The 21,006-nt window shown below is 37.4% G+C and overlaps 1 protein-coding gene and 1 long non-coding RNA gene across 22 annotated transcripts in view; one reads left to right on the top strand and one right to left on the bottom strand.

The window, feature by feature from the left end:
* CPLANE1 (ciliogenesis and planar polarity effector complex subunit 1) overlaps window positions 1-21,006 on the bottom strand; it is a 137,599-nt gene that overhangs the window by 8,814 nt on the left and 107,779 nt on the right. For 18 of the 21 annotated variants that reach the window (XM_077896176.1, XM_077896180.1, XM_077896179.1 and 15 more), the window contains 4 exons: window positions 17,772-17,933; window positions 13,794-13,824; window positions 13,119-13,250; window positions 1,912-2,077 (listed from right to left, as the gene is read on the bottom strand). In XM_077896176.1, coding sequence (XP_077752302.1) covers window positions 1,912-2,077; window positions 13,119-13,250; window positions 13,794-13,824; window positions 17,772-17,933 — 491 coding nt within the window. Of the gene's footprint in view, window positions 1-1,911; window positions 2,078-13,118; window positions 13,251-13,793; window positions 13,825-16,599; window positions 16,680-17,771; window positions 17,934-21,006 lie in introns of those variants that run through there. The other 3 variants (XR_013378620.1, XR_013378621.1, XM_077896195.1) reach the window with 3 other exon arrangements.
* LOC144312979 (uncharacterized) overlaps window positions 1-21,006 on the top strand; it is a 61,083-nt gene that overhangs the window by 18,945 nt on the left and 21,132 nt on the right. The window lies entirely within an intron of this gene.

Raw genomic sequence — 21,006 nt, 5'->3', positions numbered from 1 at the left:
TTTTTTTTTTCTTTTTAATTTTTATTTATTTATGATAGTCACAGAGAGAGAGAGAGAGAGAGAGGCAGAGACACAGGCAGAGGGAGAAGCAGGCTCCATGCACTGGGAGCCCGATGTGGGATTCGATCCTGGGTCTCCAGGATCGCGCCCTAGGCCAAAGGCAGGCGCCAAACCGCTGCGCCACCCAGGGATCCCTAAAATTTTTTTTAATTTGAATTCAATTAACATAGTGTCAGCTGCATTTAAAATGGAAAAAAAGAACACTGAAGTGCATTTGCTCTCTGCAGATCCTACATGGAAGTAGTCAGTAATAAATTAAAGGTCTTATTAATTTCTGATATAAATTCAAATAAGGGGTGCCTGTGTGGTTCAGTTGGCTAGGCATCTGCCTTCAGCTCACGTCATTATCTCAGGGTCCTGGGATTGAGCCCCACATCAGGCTTCCTGCTCAGGGGTGGCCTGCTTCTCCCTCTCCCTCTGCCACTGCCCCTGCTTATGCTCTCTGTCAAATAAATAAATAAAATCTTTAAATAAATTCAAATGAAATTTGTAATTACAACCCCTCACTAACCCCATCCCTCACCTAAACAGTAGCTAAAAATAAACAAGTGTTTGTAATTGTGAAGGAGTGGTCACAAAGTCTATGAACCAAGCAGCCCCTGTGCCTTCGATTAATTTATCCTAAATCTGGACACAGTTCTATCTTGGGTATTTGCTTGGTTGAGAGGGTGACATCAGAAGTCACCCCCCATGGGTTGGAGGAACACATACATTAACACATGCACCTGAAGATTCTAGTCATGTGCCTCACTGCTGACAAAATGTTATATTAATTAAGATCGGGGCACCTGGGTGACTCCATCTGTTAAGCACCCGACTCTTGATTTTGGGTCTCAGGGTCATGAGATCCAGCCCCGCGTTGGGCTCCACACCATGGGGCCTGCCTAAGATTCTCTCTCTCCCTGTTTCCCTCCTTCCAGCTCTTGTGCATGCACATGCTCTCTCTTTAAATTAAAAAAAAAAAAAAAAAGTTTTATTGACATCAACATGCTTTCTCCAGACACAAGTATAGTGTACAATTTATGTAAGAGTTCACCTACTTTGCACCATTTGGTGCTTTACTGTGACCACCTTATCTGGAAAACTCACTTTTATAGAACATGTTTCCCTAATGATGCTGAAAAAAATTAAGTACTATTATATTTTATTTCAAATTACAAAATAAAAGATAAACTATGTATAATCCAAATGTAATTTTCATAGTAATGTGATTATCAAAATAACATTGCTTTATTTCACCTTCTGAAGAAAACTGTTTCTGACCTAGCCATGGTGACGTCCACAGTCAGGGCTCAGTGAACAAATGTTGACAGTTTTTATTTTTTTATTTATTTTTTATTTATTTATTTATTTATTTTTTTATTTTTTTATTTTTTGTTGACAGTTTTTAAAGGGCAGTGCGCGTGTGCATGCACACACACGCACAATTGTACCCTTGGTACGTGACTGGACCATACTCTTTATTTTTTGTAGATAACTTATGGATACAGAATTTTTATTACACACACAGTCAGTGTTTAATTGCCATTGACTCTCACTGAAAATTAAGGGAATAGCTCTAACTGGTCACCAATTACTCAACATCTTCACTGGGTTAAAATTAGCTACAGCCGTAATTAGCCTGGGGAAGGGAAAGTATTTAAGATAGTTCAACTTCTAGAACATGGTTTGTAGAATACCTTGCTATATTTTATTAAGGTAATTAACATTTTCTGACAAGCAAAACTGGTGACATTTCTGTCTAATAAAAAAATGTATCCAAATTATGTTAATCCTTTTCCTGAATATTTGCTAAAGAAAAACTGCACACATTCTGTGCTAATTCCTTTGCCCCTGATACTGCATACTTACTGGATTGCTCCTCGGGCAGAAAGGGTCATGTTCTCGCCCTCTCTTTTCTGCCAGCTGGTTTAAGTACTCTGCCATTCTTTCCTTGCGTTTTCTTTTCATCCACACCTGAATTTCTCTTCTTTCCTTCTCCGTTCTTTGTGTTCGTCTACCAGAAGAATGCTGAACACTGAGAAATATAACAGTCAAGGCATCACTTGATTTTACATTTTTTTATGGATATAAGTAGAATCACAACTAAATGCTATTTATTTGGAAAGGGATTTTTTAAAAGTAATTTCTACACCCAACATGGAGCTTGAACTCACAACCCTGAGGTCAAGAGTCACACATGCCGCCGACTGAGCCAGCTAGGTGCCCCTATTTGGAAAGATTTTTCCCATTCTCGAAAAGTAGTATATGTGCATTATCTCTATCAACTTGCTCCAACCTGTACCCTGAAATCCATTGAAAATGATCTCAGAAAACTCACCAAAAGCCTCTTCATCCTACTGGATTTCTCTAAAGCATTTAATATAATTGGCTCTTTTTTTCTGTGTTGAACTCTTTCCTACATGAGTCTTCTAACTGAAAACACTCTGTAGGCTCCTACATTGGCTACTTCTCTGCTCACCACTTCCATATTAATGTCTTGAAAGGTTGTTTTTTACTTCTTTACCAATCATCTATTCCTGGACTAGCTCAATCGCTTCCAAAACTTCTACTACAGAGATGACTTCTAAACAGCTGCCCTTGTGGATCTAGCCTCACATTCATGCTCATGCCATACTTCCCACGGGCTGACCTGAGCTAATGCCTGAGCATGGCAGGCATAGTATGGCTGGCTCATTCCTGCAAGACACAGGACTCTTCTGGGGGGGCAGTGTTGGCATGATATCTCACCATTGACCCAGCTGAAATTTTCCTAGAACACTGTACTCTTAACATTCCACTTACTCAACCCTCTCCCCTCCCCCTTCTGGTCTGATGTGTTCCTCTACTTCTGTGATTTTCCACCTTTCCCTTCATAGGCCTTTCTCCCAATAATTGTCTTGCACATCTAATCCTATCTTGGTTTCTGCTTCTCAGATGATATGAACTGACACAAGTAGTACTGATAGTGGTCTAAGAAAACACGTAGTGTGAGATAGGGATTTGGGGGGTACCAAAGCACCCAGCATACGAGAACATCATCCCAAGTGGAAGGTCACAGGTACAAGTGATGTGGTTTGTACTGATAACCTGCTTTTCCTTCTGGAAATCTGGATTTGGTATCTGCCAGGCAGAGGCTGCCTACCCAACTAGCCCCCAAGAAAAACTCTGGGCACTGAATCTCTAAATGAGCCTCCATGGTGGACATTATCTCACAGATGCTGTCATAACCTGCTGCTGGAGGAACAGTGTCCTGTTGGGACTGCACTAGGATTCTTGGGACCCTTGCCTGGTTTCCCTCCGAATTCACTACATGAACTCTATTCCACTTGCTGGTTTTGCTTTGAATTATCTTGCTGTAATAAATTAAGTCATGAATTTTGTAAGTCCTCCCAGCCAATCAGCGAACCTCAGTGATCTCCTGGAGACCCCTAACACAGGATCAGATCTACACTGGCCCTGCAGTCTGACAGCTGCCCCAACTTTCTCTGGCTCCTGCCCCTTTCTCCCTCACAAGTATTTCTCCAAATAAATCTCTTGCTCACCTAAATCTCATTTTGGTATTTGCTTCTTGGATGTGCCAATGAATATTACTAACTGATTATATTCTCCTGGCACCCTATAACGTATCTGAAACTACATTCTCTATCTTGCCAAAGAAATCACCATCAACTCAGTCATCCAAATAGAAAATCGTTCTCACTTCCTCCTGACAGCCTTCAGGTTTACTCATGATTACTACCCTACGCTCTCTATTCTGAGGTCCTTCAACTTGAGACTACTAAAGTAAGACCTCCAGTTGGCTCCCATTTCTTTGTTGATCCCCTTACTATTTGTAGATAAGGAATAGATGCCTTTGGCCTCCAATCTATAACCAGCACACCTAGCCAGTCCCTCTCTCTCATTCCAAGGCATAAACTCCAGTCACACCTAACTCCTGGTCCACATCTGATCATCACTCCTTTGCATTTTATATTCTTGCTGCCTTGAATACCCTTTCTACTGTTTATAAGGAACACAAATTTCTATTGGTCCTTTGAAATACAGCTCAAATACTGTAACTAGTGAAGCTGATGCCTTTGACGGACTCTCCCTGCAAGCTCTCATTGCACACTGACATAATTTGGTCTTATATCACTCTTTTTATATTTCTATCTCCATTCAATAGTACAAACCTGTCTTTATCCTAATTCCTGACATAATACATTATTGATGAAATATTCATAACATTCATAAGGTTAACTAATATAAACAAGTCAGGAGGTATATGTATCTCAAGGAAGCATTAGGAGGAGAGCCAGACTTTATCCTATTAGTAACCAGTTCTTGGATCAGGACAGGTTGCAAGGAAAAATATTTTAACCTAATATTCCAAGAAAAGACTATTTAATATGTATTCTACGGATTAATATTTAGGGTAAATACTGTGGATGAAGTCTTTAATTGGGTGCCTCCGTGGCTTAGTCGGTTAAGGGGCTGAGTCTTGATTTCAGCTCAGGTAATGATCTCAAGGTCATGATATCCAACCCCAAATCAGCTCTGCACTCAATGTAGAGTCTGCTTGTCCCTCTCCCTCCTCTACCCACCCCCCAACTTGTATGCATGCATGCATATACACGCTCTCTCAACCTCTCTAAAAACAAATGGATAAATAAAATCTTAAAAATAAATCATTAATTACTTCTAAAAAGAAAGGATTAAATTATGTGGTACTTAAAATGATGAGAACTTCCAGGGAAGATGGTAGAGTAGGAGAACCCTAAGCTCATCTCATCCCATGGATATGACTAGGTAACACTCGTATCAGTGAAAATAACCCAGAAAATGATCAAAGACTAGAAGAACAAACTCCACAGCTAAATGTAGAGAAGATGCCATACCAAAGAGGGCAGGAAGGGTGGAGACACGGTCGGGGGCTAAGTGGAACCACAGGACTGTCTGCTGCTGGGAGGGATGCTGTGGGCATGGAGAGGAGAGAGAAACAGATCCTCACACTGAGGAGCCCACACAGGAAAGATGAATCCCCATAGCATTTGGCTTTGAAAACCAAAGGGCCTGAATTTTGCAAGTTCTTATAATCAGCAGGACTTAAAACCTGGAACTTTAAAAATCAGCAGGCTCAGCTCTGGAAAAGCCTGGAGGGAGAAAGGAAACTGAGTCTCTGCCCTTAAAGAGAAAGCACAAGAGACAGCCCTGCAGGATACAACATAGAAGCAGCATTTGAAAAATGCCAGGGCATATGGGAGGGAGGTTTGTTTGCTAACCTCACACCATGTGCTGGATCTTTGGGAAACTTCTCCAAGAACTAAAGAGCTGAGAGACACCATTTCTGTTCCCTGCCCTGAGCCTAGACACAGGGACACATGCTGGACCTGCACAAGACTGACTCTATCTAACTTGCTAACAGTGCACAAGCCCCCATATTTTCCTGCAGGCCCATCCCCTCCAGCCAGGACTCCAACTCTCCTCCAACAGCAAACCCACTCAAATCATGATAACATGGCACATCCCACCCCACTCTCCTATGGACTCACCTCCTCCAATGTGCTCTTTGCCAGAGCCCAACCAAAGCTGTGCCACAGCCTGGCAGTATACAAGCAGCTCCAACAGGAGCCAACACCACTCTAAAGTGACTCCTGCCCCAGGGAGGGAGAAATAACGACATATAACTATCAGACCATAGCCTCAGCAGTCAGGTGGAAGCAGACATCTGGTCTGACTACAAGCTCTGCCCACCAACAAAAGCTTCTCTGGGGACAACACACTGCACTTCACGGCTACTGCATCTCTGGCAAACACCTGGTCCAGCTCAACTCAAGCCCAAGGTGACCCCCAGACTGGCTCACTAAGAACCCAGGGACCACATCTTGTCCACAATAGGCAAAGAAAGCCATTACACACAACTGGGCTGAGAGAAAAAGTGACTCAGCCACAACATCAGGGTACATGCAATACACAGAGGAGACACCCCTGAAGTGTGCCAGGTTCTAGTAATTAGGGGACACTGCACTGCAGGGCACTATAAGACCTCTTCTTCATAAGGCCACTGCTTTCAAGGGCAGGAGATGTAGATGACTTCTCTGACACAGAAAAAGAGTTACAAAGAGTTAGACAAAATGAAGAGGCAGAGGAATGTGTTCCAAAGAAAGACCAGGACAAAAATCACAGAAAGAAACCTAGGTGAAATAGACATAGTAATATGACTTAAAGAGAACTTAAAGTAGTGGTTATAGCTCACTGGAAAAAAAGTGAAGGACATCAGTGAGACCCTTAAAAAGAGATAGAAAACATAAAGAAGAACCAATCAGAGATAAATAACAATATAAATGAAATTAAAAACACACTAGATGGAATGAATAGTAGACTATAAGAAGCAGGAAAATGGATCAAAACTTGGAGGACAGAGTAATGGAAAGCAATCAAGCTGAACAGATGAGAAAAATAATACAAAATAAAAATAGTGCCCCAGCAACACCATTAAGTGCAATAACATTTGCATTATAAGGATCCCAGAAGGAGAAGACAGAGCAAAGGGAGAAAATTTATTTCAAGAAAATAATATCTGAAAACTTCTCAAATCTGGGTAGGGAAACTAAAATTCAGATCCAGTAGACACAGAAATCCCCCAACAAAATCAAGGAGGTCCATACCAAGACACATGTTAATTAAAATGGCAAAAAAATTAGTGATAGAGAATTTTAAAAGGAGCAAAAGAAAACAGTTACATACAAGGGAGATTTCATAAGGCAATCAGCTGATTTCTCAGTAGAAACTGGGCAGGACAGAAGTGGAATGATATATTCAAAGTGCAGAAAGGAAAAAACCTGCATCCAAGAATACTCTATCCTGCAAAGCTATCATTCAGAATAGGAAAGACAAAAAAGAGTTTCCCAGATACAAGTTTTAAAAAATTCATGACCACTAAAACAACCCTATAAGAAATGTCAAAGGGGGTTCTTTTTTAAAAAAATATTTTATTTACTTGACAGAGAGAGAGAGAGAGAGAGAAAGAGAGCGAGAGCACAAGTAGAGGGAGTGGCAGGCAGAAGGAGAAGGACAAGCAGCCTCCCTGCTCAGCAGGAAGCCTGATGTGGGGCTCAACCCCAGGGGCCTGGGATCATGACCTGAGCTGAAGGCAGGCACTTAACTGACCGAGCCACCTAGGTGCCCCCAAAAGGGACTCTTTGAGTGGAAAGGAAAAATCACAAATAGGAGTAAGAAAAGGAGAAAGTGCAAAAAGAATAAAAATAAGTATGTATAGGGACCCCTGGGTGGCTCAGTGGTTGAGCATCTGCCTTTGGCTCAGGGCATGATCCCGGCATCTGGGGATCGAGTCCCACATCAGGCTCTCAGCAAGGAGCCTGCTTCTCTCTCTGCCTATGTCTCTGCCTCTCTCTCTCTCTTATGAATAAATAAATAAATCTTAATAAAAAAAAGTATGTATAAAAATCAGTCAAGGAACTCTCAAAAGGATGTGAAGCATGATACCATACACCTAAAACATGGGAGGTGAGGAGAAGAGTAAAGAATGGGTTCAAACTTAAGTGCCCATCAACTTAATATAGACTACTATATGCATAATATGTCATATACAAACTGAATGGTAACCACAAATAAAAACTGATAACAGATATGCAAAAGACAGAGAAAGGAATCCAAGTATATCACTAAAGAAAGCCAGCAGGGCGGCGGGGGGGGGAAGAAAAATGAAAGAAAAAAAAGGGGGGGAGGAAGAAAGCCAGCAAACCATGAGAAAAGAGAGCAAGAGAAGAAACAGAAGCAGCACAAATAATCATAAAACAAATAACAAAATGGTAATAAGTACATACCTATGAATAATTACTTTGTTTTTTTAAAATTATCTATTTATTTATTCATGAGAGACACACAGAGAGAGGCAGAGGCACAAGCAGAGGGAGAAGCAGGCTCCCTGTGGGGAACCCGATGCGGGACTCGATCCCAGGATTCTGAGACCAGGACCTGAGTTGAAGGCAGACGCTCAACCACTGAGCCACCCAGGTGCCTCTACTTTGTTCTTTTTTTAAAAGATTATATTTATTTATTTGACAAAGAGAGACAGAGTGCACAAGCAGGGGCACAGCAGAGTGAGAGGGAGAAGCAGGCTCTCTGCTAAGCAGGGAGCCCTAGGAGGGGCTTGATCCCAGAACCCTGAGATCACGACCTGAGCCAAAGACAGACACTTAACCAACTGAGCGACCCAGGCACCTCTACTTTGAATATAAATGAACTAAATGCTCCAATCAAAAGATATAAGGTGACAGAATAGATAAAAAAAAGCAAGACCCATCTATATGCTGCCTACAAGAGACTCATTTCAGACCTAAGACACAACACATGCAGACTCAAAGTCGAGGGATGGAGAAGCATTTATCATAAAAAGGGAAGTGAAAAGAAAGCTGGGGTAGCAATACTTATACCAGGCAAAACAGACTTTAAAAGACTGTAGCAAGAGACAAAGAAGGACACCACATAATCATAAAGGGAAGAATTCAACAAGAAGATATAACAATTGTAAATATTTATGCATCCAACATGGGAGCATGGAGCAGGGGAGCACCCAAATACATAAAGCAGTTAATAGCAAACATAAAGGAAATTATCAGTAATAATCAATAATAGTAGGGGACTTTGACATCCCATTTACATCAGTGGATAGATCATCCAAACAGAAAATCAACAAGGAAGCAGTGGCTCTGAATGACACTGGACCAGATGGATCTAACAAGATATATTCAGAACATTCCATCCTAAAACAGCAAAATGCACATTCTTTTCAAGTGCACATGGAAAATTCTCCAGAATAGATAACATATTGGGCCACAAAACAAGTCTTAGCAAATTCAAAAAGATCAAAGTCATACCATGCAACTTTTCTGACCACAACACTATGAAACTAGAAATCAACCATAAAAATAATCTGGAAAGAGTATAAATACATGGAGGTTAAAAACACACTTTGGAACAATGAATGGGTCAACAAAAAAATCAAAGAAGAAATTAAAAATACATGGAGACATATGAAACTGAAAAGACAATGGTCCAAAATCTTTGGGATGCAGTAAAAGCTGTTCTAAGATGGAAGTTTATAGCAATACAAGCCTGCCTCAAAAAGCAAGATAAATTTCAAATAACCTAACCTTATACCTAAAGTAGCTAGAAAAAGAACAAACAAAACCCAAAACCTGTAGAAGGAAGGAAGTAACAAAGATTAGAGCAGAAATAAATGAAACAGAAACTAAAAAGCCAAGAGAACAGATCAATGAAACCAGAAGCTCAACCTTTGAAAAGATTTTTAAAAATGATAAACCTTTAGCCAGACTCATCCAAAAAACAAGAGAGAGAGAGAGAGAGAGAGAGAGAGAAAACTCAAACAAAATCAGAAATGAAAGAGAAGAAATAACAACACCACAGTAAGAGACTATTATGGAAAATTATATGCCTACATTTGAACAACCTATATGAAATGGAAGAATTCCTAGAAACATCTAACCTCTCAAAACTGAAACAGGAAGAAAGAGAAAATTTGAACAGACTGGTTATCAGCAATGAAATTGAATCCATAATCAAAAAACATCCAAAAAACAAAAGTCCAGGACCAGATGGCTTCACAGATGAATTCTACCAAGTATGTAGAGAAGAGTTAATTATCAATTCTTCTCGAACTATTCCAAAAAAAATAGAAAAGAAAAGAAAGCTTCCAAATTAATTCTATGAGGCCACCATTACCTTGATACCAAAACCAGATAAAGACACTACGAAAAAAGGAGAACTACTGGGGCACCTGGGTGGCTCAGCTGGTTAAGCATCTGACTCTTGATTTCAGCTCAGGTCATGATCTTGGGGCTGTGAGACTGAATCCTGTGCTGGGCTCTGTAATCAGCAGGGAATCTATTTGAGATTCTCTCTCTGCCTCTGCCCCTCCTCTCCATGTGCTTTCTTCTCAATCTCTCAAATAATAAATAAATAAATCTTTAAAAAAAGAGAGAACTACAGGCCAACATCTCTGATGAACACAGATACAAAAATCCTCAACAAAATATTAGCAAACTAAGTTCAACAATATCTTAAAAAAATAATTCACCACAATTAAGTGGGATCTATTCCAAGAATGAAAGAGTGGTTCAGTGTTTGCAAATCAATCAAATGTAATACATCACACCAACAAGAGAAAGGATTAAAAGAACTATATGATCATTCCAATACATGGAGAAAAAGCATTTGACAAAATTCAACATCCATTTATGATAAAAACCTTCAATGAAGTAGGTTTAGAGGGAATATACCTCAACGTAATAAAGACCATATATGAAAAACCCACAGCTTATGTCATACTCAATGGTAAAAACTTGAGAGCTTTTCCCCTAAGATCAGGACAAGACAAGGATGTCCACTCTCATCACTTACATTCAACATACTGCCAGATGTCCTAGCCACATAATCAGAAAAGAAAAGAAAAGAAAAGAAAAGAAAAGAAAAGAAAAGAAAAGAAAAGAAAAGAAAAGAAAAGAAAAGAAAAGAAAAGAAAAAGGCATCCAAATTGCTGAGGACGAAAAAAAACTTTCACTACCTGTAGATGACATGATGGTATATAGGAAACTCTTAAGACTCCATCAAATTACTACTAGAACTGATAATTGAATTCAGTCGGGTGCAGAACACAAAATCAATACTCAGAAATTCATTATGTTTCTATATACTAATAATGAAGTAGCAGAAAAAGAAACTAAGAAAACAATCCCATTTACAATTGCACCAAAATAATAAAATACCTAGGAATAAGCTTAACCAAGGAAGTGAAAGATCTGTACTCTGAAAACTATAAAACACTGATGAAAGAAATTAAAGATGACACAAACGAACGGAAAGATATTCCATGTTCATGGATTGGGAGATCAAATACTGTTAAAATGTCCCTACTACCCAAAGCAATCTACAGACTTAATGCAATCCCTATCAAAATGCCAACAGAATTTTTCACAAATAACCCCACAATGTGTATGGAACCACAAAAGACCCCAAGTAGCTAAAGCAATCTTGAAAAAGTACAAAGGTGGCAGTTACCACAATCCCAGATTTCAAGATATACTACAATGCTATAGTAATCAAAAGAGTATGGTATTGCTGCAAAAACAGCCACATTAAAAAAAAAAAAAAAAAAGAAAAAAAAACACAAAAAACCAGCCACATAGCTCAACGGAACAGAACAGAGAGCCCAGAAATAAACACACTATTATATGGTCAATTAATCATTGGCAAAGGAGAAAAGAATATACAATGAGAAAAGATGGTCACATCAACAAATGGTACTGGGAAAACTAGACAGCAATATGCAAAAGAATGAAACTGGACCACTTTCTTACACCACACAGAAAAATAAATTCAAAATGGATTAGGGACCCAAATGTGAGACCTGAAACCATACAAATTCTAGAAGAGAGCACCAGCAGTAACTTCTCTGACATTGGTTGTAGCAACATTTTTCTACAGGTCTTCTGAGACAAGGTTAACAAAAGCAAAAAATAAAGTATTGAGACTACATAAAAATCAAAGCTTCTGCACAGCAAAGGAAACCACCAACAAAACTAAAAGAGAACCTACTGAATGGGAGAACATATTTGCAATGACATATCTGGTTAAGGGTTAGTATCCAAAATATATTAAGAACTTACACCCCCCCCCCCCCACACACACACAAAAGAACTTACACAACTTAACACCAAAAAAGCCAGAAAATCCAATTTAAAAATGGGCAGAGGGGATCCCTGGGTGGCGCAGAGGTTTAGCGCCTGCCTTTAGCCCAGGGCGCGATCCTGGAGACCCGGGATCGAATCCCACGTCGGGCTCCCGGTGCATGGAGTCTGCTTCTCCCTCTGCCTATGTCTCTGCCTCTCTCTCTCTCTCTGTGTGACTATCATTAAAAAAAAAAAAAAAAAAAAAAAAAAGGGCAGAACACACAGACATTTCTCCAAATGGCCAACAGACACATGAAAAGATGCTCAACATCATTCATCATCAGGAAAATGCAAATCAAAACCACAATGAGATGTCATCTCATATGTGTCAGAATGGCTAAAATAAAAAACACAAGAAACAAGTTTTGGTGAGGATACGAAGAGAAAGGAATCCTTGTGTGCTGTTGGTGGGAATGCAAACTGGGGCAGCCAGTTTGTCTGGAAAACAGTAGGGAAGTTCCTCAAAAAATTAAAAATAAAACTATCCTATGACCCAGTAATTCCACTACTAGGTATTTACCCAAAGAATATAAAAATATTCATTCAAAGGGATGTATGCACCCCAACGTATATTGAAGCATTATTTACAATAGCCAATTAGGAAAGTACCTCAGGTGCTTACTGATAGATGAATGGATAAAAAAGTGGTCTGTATGTACCATAGAATATTACTCAGCCATAAAAATGAATGAAATCTTGCCATTTGCAACAGCATGGATGGAGCTGGCGAGTATAATGCTAAGAGAAATAAGTCAGGGAAAGACAAATACCACATGATTTCACTCATATGTGGGATAAAAGAAGTAAAACAAAGAAAAAAAATAAGAGAAAACCAAAAACAGACTCTTTACTATAGAGAACAGATGGTTACCAGAGGGGAGGTGGGTGGGAGGATGAGCTAAATAGGTGATGGGGATTAGGAGTACACTTGTCTTGATGAACACTGATTAATGTACAAAACTGGTGAATAACTATATTGTACACCTGAACCTAATATAACAATGTATGTTAACTATACTGAAATTTTTAAAAATCTCACGATAAATTAAAAAATATATAAAAATGACAATAAAAATAAAATGATGAGACTTTGGGATAACTCCCAGGATACAGATGTGCTGCTGTATTAAATACATCAGTCTGTCTACTGTTGGGGAAGGGGAGGAGAGACACAACCTGAATAAACATCACAGAAAGTATTTATGAAGAAAAAAAAACTAAGTTTTGTATTTCTTTCATAAAAATCACGTTAAAAAATGGCCAATTTTGAATATTCCTGAACCATAAACATTTTAAGTGGGTTAACATGAATTATTCACGGATTACCTGGAGATATTCCTAGCTTGTTGTTCTGTTAAACCAAGCTCCTCACTGGAAACTCCATCTTTTGTTATAAGGTCCTCAATAATGTCTGCAATATCAGTTAATCCAGTCATCTGGAATGGATCTACTGAAACGCTTCATTTTCAAATGCAATTTGAGAAATATAAGTCAGTATATATACAATGTGATTACATTAAGCAGAAATGAACATGTAAACTTTAAAAAATGAACATATAAAGCTATATCCTCTATGAGCATAAATGAACACAAAGATGATAAACACAGATCTAATGTTGTTCCTTAAACTTTCCAGTAATCCTCAGCACAAAAGTCTAATCATCAGTTATTCATGACTTCTTACGTGCTCTTAAAAAAGCAAACATAAGGCTCAGGAGATAACCTCCACCTGTCCTGCCTGCTGAATACACACACAGTAAAAGATATAGCAAATCCAGTCTACTGAATTCTAATTACTTATGCTAAAAGAGCAAAGGACATAGTAAAGCAATCCTTAGCTTCTTAAAACACTCCATTCCCAATGAGAATTAATTCCTTTGAGTCTACAAAAAAAAATATATAGTGTAGTAGCTCACATACACATGAACAATAAAATTTCCAAAACACACAGTTTACACCCAACCTTAAGTAAAACTGTGAATTAATTCTTAATATATTTACCTCTCAAATAAATCATCACTGTTATTCACACCTTAAAAGAAAAGAAACATTATTAATAAAAATTTAGGATAATTTTTTTCTACTTTCATCTATTAACCTGATTTAGAAATTATATAACCAGAAATTGCACTATTTTTTAAACCTCCAAATAGGTTTAAAGATATATTTATGTATGTAGCCTATTTACTCTCCTTTTAAATATGCTATTTGGTAGTGAATACTCTGCATCTTCAGATTATTACTTTTTATCCAAAGTAGGATAGGAAGTACACTTGAAGAGGAAGTATGCTTTAGGAAGTACAGTCCTCCTTTGCTTAGTACACAGTTTAAAATACTGAAGTTAATTTACTAAAACAAAGCAAAACAAAAAACCCAAAAAACAAAAATGCTCTAATGATCCTAAAGTAATACATTTGGGAAAATATCTAATTTAATTCCAAGAAGACATTACTTGGAAGAAAAGGACCTAAAGAATAATTTTTAAACCTTGTCCAATATTAACTACATGTCTTTAGAGCAAAACACCTAATCTACTCATTTTTTATATGTTTAATACTCAAAGAGAATTGAGTTACTATGGGGGAAAGTATTCTGATATCTCTTCTCAAAAACATTTTATTGTTGAGATTCTCTTAAATAAATCCACCCTGCCCCAAAACTTACACATCTATATGTTTTTAGTATTTATTTTACTTTCCTAAGCACATGTTGTTTGGTTTAATTTATTAATCCTCAAATAAAGACTTTACATTATTTTTGTACTCAGAGTTGGGGCATTTGTGAGGCTTTAATAGCAATTAATTAAGTTTAACTATTTTTTAAAGATTTTTTTAAAAATTTTCAGTAATCTCCTTACTCAATATGGGGCTCAAAGCCACAACCATGAGATCAAGAGTCACATGCTTCACCAACTGAGCTAGCCAGGGACCCTTTAAATTGAATTATTAAGAAAACCCTCAATTACTAAATGAAAAAAAATGGTAATGATGTAGGTATAGAGTAATCAGATATAAAAAGGTCTGATTGCTAAGAAATGAAATTTCTTTTCTGATTCTTTTTATCAAAGGACAGAAAAGTGGTGTATCCAAATAACTACCTTTAACAGTAGTTACACAGGAAGACTGGATCCTTACTTTATTTTTTTTTCTTACTTCATTTTCAATCCATTTTTGGAACTCTTCCTTTGGGGCTGCCATTACAATTTACCAAACACAATAGATCGGCTTTATTCCTTCAAAATCACAATTCCTTCTTTTTAATTCCAAATAATGACACTCAGCCTTATTATCTACTCCACTTATCAGAGATGCCTCTGGAAATCTTGTGGCTATTACCGAAAATTAAATCCATCCTCAGTGAATAAATTATTTGCCACTGTTAAGAACACTCACAAGAATCAGCTAAGAAATAGAAGGCAATTCAAAAGAGGGTATCTTTTTTGAGCACCAGAAGGAAGAGAATGACTATCCATCTTTCTAAGATGCCATCTTTAGAAAAGAAAACATCCATTAGGGTGTCTAAATTCTGTACTCTAAAAAATAATAATTTGATTTCCTTTTTAATTTACAGTAGACATTGAATACTAGAGAAAAATAATTATCCATCTTTAGATGTGTTATGCCATTTATTGACAGTTGGTCCTTGATCTACATTCATGAGGTGGGGACCCAGGGAAGCCAGTGGAGTAATTCTCGTCTGACTCTGAAGTAATCTCTTATTAGAGAATTTGGAGACGTGCATGTGTAACTGTCTCCAAGGCAGGAGACATCCTTTCTTATCTTGCATCCTAATTTAAGAAGCTACTACAGGGGGCGCCTGGGTGGTTCAGTTCCTTAAGTGTCTGCCTTGTGCTCAGATCATGATCCTGGGATCCTGGAATGGAGTCCCATGCTGGGCTCCCTGCAAGCAGGAAGCCTGCCGCTCCTTTACCTCCCCACTCCCTGTTCTTAATTAATCTCTCTCTCTCTCTCTAATAGATAAACAAAATCTTTTTTAAAAAAGGAAACTATTACATCCCTGAACGAATACTTTCAATCTTACTTTTCCTACTCCTTTCTTTTCTTCTTCCTTTAAACATTTTAGAGTGGTCTTTATCCCCATCTTGATATGATCTTTGACTTCATTTCTCTTATTTTTCTACTTCTTTTTACTGTCAGAATTGTTAAGTAGTCTATCAGTACAGCCTCTTGAGCCTGTCTTTGTCCCCAAACAGCCTTCTTCTACTCTTGATATTACCTGAAAGTCCCCAAAGTCCTTAACAAATTCAATCTTTATTCATGACATTCTAATAGCCATTCATTCACTTTTTCTTAAAAATCTCTCACCAAACTCCACTTGTCCATCTCCCTCATAGGGAGGCTCTGTACTCTCTCAAGGATGTCATTTCACAGGCTCCAGAGAGTAGCCAAAGGGATTTTTCACTTCTTCTGTATTTCTTGCTGAGAATAGATGCACTAAACCTTGGCTATATAATTAGGTAAAAGGCTCTTATATCTGTTTTTCAAGCTTAAACCTCTCATCAAGCTCCACTTGCTGTCAAAAATTGGGTGCCAAATATGGCCATTTTACATACCCCAACATCACCTTACACGTTACATTTGGTCGTGAGGTACTCTAGAGGCCAACCTCAGAGCTAGGATATCGTTGCTCCCACAGTGTGATAACACAAAATAACCATTCAGTTTCTCCTCCTCCTCCTCTTTCATCCACTTAGTCAGTGAGTGACATCAGTTGCCTTCAGCATGTCTCCTGCTTTCCCACAACACTGCCCAGGCCCTGATCAGGTCAGACGAATTTAACAACTCACTAAATGATCGATGCCTCCATTCTGGTCTTCCTCAAGACTTCCTCATTCCCCTTCTCTGTTCAGAATGCTCCAATGATTCCCTGACATAAAATGGAGAGTACACTTCTCAGATCCATCAGAACCATCTACAACCTCTTTGACCTCATTTGTTAACTCTTCCCCAGAAGAGTCAATACAAAAGCTACGGATGGCAGAGAATCCACAGGAATCAAACAGGTTCCTATATATAACACTCAATCCTCACAACTCTGTGACGTGGAAATGATCAGCCCCATACAAATGGAATCCAGGAAGAACTTAGAGGAAAGAAAATTACAACACTTAAAGCCAGCTGTTTTAATTCCAAACAATTAAATGGCACAATTTAATGTGCCATTTATGACATATGCCATTTAAAGCTATGCCATTTAAAACAGCTATGCCATTTAAAAATAGCATTTTTTCCTGCTTATACTACTTTAATAATAAAACATACTGTAAACACTCAGTAAATCCACCATTTATGACCATCAATAGCTGAGGGAGAAAAAACCACTTCAAAGCCATTGGCAGTAGCCCAAGTGTTGTATTTATAAGGACCTATCATTCATATGGCAAAATGTATTCATTAGGACTACAGAAGAGCATTTTTAATTGCCAGCTCCAAATATAATGAATGAAAAGCAGCACCAAACTTTTCTAAGTCTCAATATTCTTCACTGTACAATGGGAATGATCATGGCACCCACCTTGCAGGTTAGACCTAACACACATAAAACAGCATTATCTGGGACACAAACAGACTCTCAATAAACTACAGCTGTTATTTTGTTTTCCTAATTAAAACTCCAGGTTCTCAGTATCAGCCAGTTTGAATTTCTCAATTTTTGTAAAAATCAGACAGTATAGTAATTCCAGTTGCTATATATTTAACATTAATAAGTTATTAAAATAACTTAGAGATACCTAGTCATATATCTTATTAGAGATAAAGATACATGCTTGCAATATCTTAGGAAGATGACAAGACAATTTGGTTCTTCAAGTAAATGGCACAATTTTTAACTTCCCCTGAAATTTATAAATATTGCAAAATGGCTTCACAAATCCTTCACAACTGTGTTCCCAATAAATAATCTTCAGTAAGAGTACTGGAAAACAAGAGTATAAATGAAAAAAGTGAAGAACAATACCAGGAGAAGTTGTATTCTGGTCACTGAAAAGGCTGACAGCCGAATCAGCAGAAGGAAACACACAGGTTTTCTGACTAGAATGAGTTTCTGTTACTGAAAATTCAGCTTCTGAAGTCTCTCTGTCACTTGGAGCCTCCTTATTCATATGAGTCTGGAAATGTACTGATCCAAGGTAAAACAGTAGAGGAAAAAAAGCACATGGGGAAAAAAAGATACTTAGTTAACACTCTGACATGGCAACAGATATATCAGAAGTTTATGATATATTATTTTGATAACTTTCTACTGTATAATGAAATAATTTAATATGATATTTAAAAATTTAACCTCCCTCATAGTAAAAAAAAAAAAAAAAAACTATTAAATTTATTATCAGATTCAGGAAACATGGCACGTGAGCTGAAGTAGACAGGTTCATATCCTGTTATAAAAACAGAGAAGAGGGCAGCCCAGGTGGTTCAGCGGTTTAGCGCAGCCTTCAGCCCAGGGTGTGTTCCTGGAGACCTGGCATCGAGTCCCATGTCAGGCTCCCTGCATGGAGCCTGCTTCTCCCTCTGCTTGTGTCTCTGCCTCTCTCTCTCTCTCTCTGTGTCTCTCATGAATAAATAAGTAAAATCTAAAAAAATAATAAATAAAAACTGTTTCTGAATTTTAAAAATAAAAACAGAGAAGAAATGCTACATTTTAAAAAACAGATTAATATGCAACCAAGCCCTGTAAATAAAGAAATTGCCTGGTGCCAGAAAATAAAAAGTAATCAAAGCTGGGCAACATATGGGCAATGATGCTGGGACAGTTCATACAGAAAGGAAATGTGGTTTCTGCCATCTGCAGGGAAAGAACTGAGCTACCTTCATATGACCTAGAGCATTGAAGGACAGCTCTATCCAGAAAATGAGGATAAAAGAAACCTTGGAGAAGAGCAAAGAAATTTTCTATCTAAAGAGTGGATGGGAGAAAAATAAGTCAACTGTGAGAAATAAAAACCTCTGCTGTGCCACAAACAGGTATGGGATCTGAATTTATACTATGTAGTACAGCAACTACAAGCCAAGAAATGTATATAAAAATTTGTCCCCCAAATTTTTCTACTTCAGTAGATCCCAAGAAGCAAATACAAAACCACTTCAATGATAAACATATAAAAATCAACACAACTCTCCTAAAGATAAGTTCAGGATTAAAAAAATATTTAATTGCACAAAGAAACCACCACAAAAGAGAGCAGTGTGCATATCTGACAATGGAGAATATAAATACATGAAGTAAAACAATCTGAAAGGGCATAAAATATTGCTAAAATCATTAAATAAAAAAAATAAAAAATAAATAAATAAAAATAAATAAATAAAATCATTAAATAGATAAAAGAAGGCAAAGAAACCATAATAAAATAGGACAGTACATCCAGCACACAGATAGATTTGAAAAAGAAACAAAACTTCTAGACATTAAGAATATAGTTTAAAAAATTTTAAATCCAATAGCAAAGATACAACAAAAGAGAAAATTAGAAAACATAAAGACAGATCTGAGAACATCACCCTAAGTACATCACTGAGAGATAAAAAGGTGGCAATAATTAGTTAAGAGACAGGGAATAAAGTGAGAAGGTCCAACATAGCTCTAATAGGTGTTTTAAAAAACAATAGAAAGAATGGAGAGGAAGCAATACTCCAAAAGAAATGAATGAAAAATAACCAACAGTAATAATCATTCCTACTCTCATTTATTTATTTAAAATATTTTATTTATTTATTTATTCATGAAAGACACATAGAGAGAGGCAGAGGGAGAAGCAGGCTTCCTGCAGGGCGCCTGAATCGGAACTCGATCCCAGGACCCCAGGATCATGAACTGAGCCAAAGGTATATGCTCAACCACTGAGCCACCCAGATGCCCCCCTACTCTCATTTAGAATAAATTTTAAAAATATACATACTGGGGGCCCCTGGGTAGTTCAGTCTGTTGAGCCTCTGACACTTGATTCTGGGTCAGGTCGTGATCTCAGGGTTGTAAGATTGAGCCCCACCTCAGGATTCTCTGTCTCCCTCTTCTTCTGCCCCTCCACCCCCACACACTTTCTCTCTCTCTCTAAATTAAAAAAAAAAATCTCTTAAAAAATAAATTTAAAAAATATATATACACTGAGACACACTTGTATCAAAAATATAAAATAAACCAAAAACAAAGAGAAAATTTTAAAAGCAATCAGAGATGAAAGAATAACTAGACAGACACTAGTATAAGTTGAGCAATTAAAGATGTCAGTAGATAACGGAACAGTATCCTTTAAAATGCTGAGGGAAAAATGAGCATCAATTTAGAATTCTGTCCTTATCTGTAAGCCATCACTAACAAAATGTAATAAAATTAAAGATACTTTCAAAGACTAGGAGACTTTACCACTCATAGGCTCTTGATGGAAGAACTAATAAAACAAGGAGGCAATCCTCAAGAAAGCAGATGCAAAAAGCAATTGTGAGCAACAATACCAGAGAATTAAAAAATGTTGCCAGAGTGCATCTCAGGCAATAACAGTATTATTTCATGAAACTTATGTCTTGGTTTTGTATATTTATTGTTCACACATTTACATTTGTTACAGATTTTTTAAAAAAGAAGCAACTGAAGGCAGAAAACATGCTGATTGGTTCTAGTAAGTGTTAACCGAAAAGACACAGGAGACTAAATGGGAGAGTTGAAAACAAAGTAGATCTAAAATACTAGAAAACAATTATCAGGGAAGATGGGAGGGAGTATATCAGTGTTAAAAGCTCTAAAATCCTTATATTACCTGGGAGATAAATATATTTGCCTTAAATTTTAATTCAACTATGAATGTTGAAAATTCAAGTATAATCACTAAAAAGTTAAAAGTAGAATGTGTAATTTCTGAACCAATAGAAAGGAAGAGAAAGAATACAGAAAATTCAATCCAACAGAAGGAAAGGAAAAGTCAAAAATAAAGAAAAAAACCCATAGTAAATAGGAAGTACAAAAACGACAATATATGTAATATAATTATATTTGATGATTAAGACATACAAATTACCTATTTTAAAAAATGAAATCTGGTTCTATCTATCCTGGACACACTACAACATAACCACTCAGCCTGAAAATAAAAGAATATCTAACTTACAGAAAATATAGCGGGGGAGAGAAACATCTTAAATAACCCCATAGAGACTCAATTAGCAAAATCCAGACTCTGAAAGACACTTCAGGACAA

This window comes from Canis aureus, chromosome 4 (genome assembly GCF_053574225.1).
Source record: "Canis aureus isolate CA01 chromosome 4, VMU_Caureus_v.1.0, whole genome shotgun sequence".
In the NCBI taxonomy this organism is placed as follows: Eukaryota; Metazoa; Chordata; class Mammalia; order Carnivora; family Canidae; genus Canis; species Canis aureus.
The sequence above is the reverse complement of the archived record's forward strand: the minus strand, read 5'-3'. Positions and strand labels throughout refer to the sequence as shown.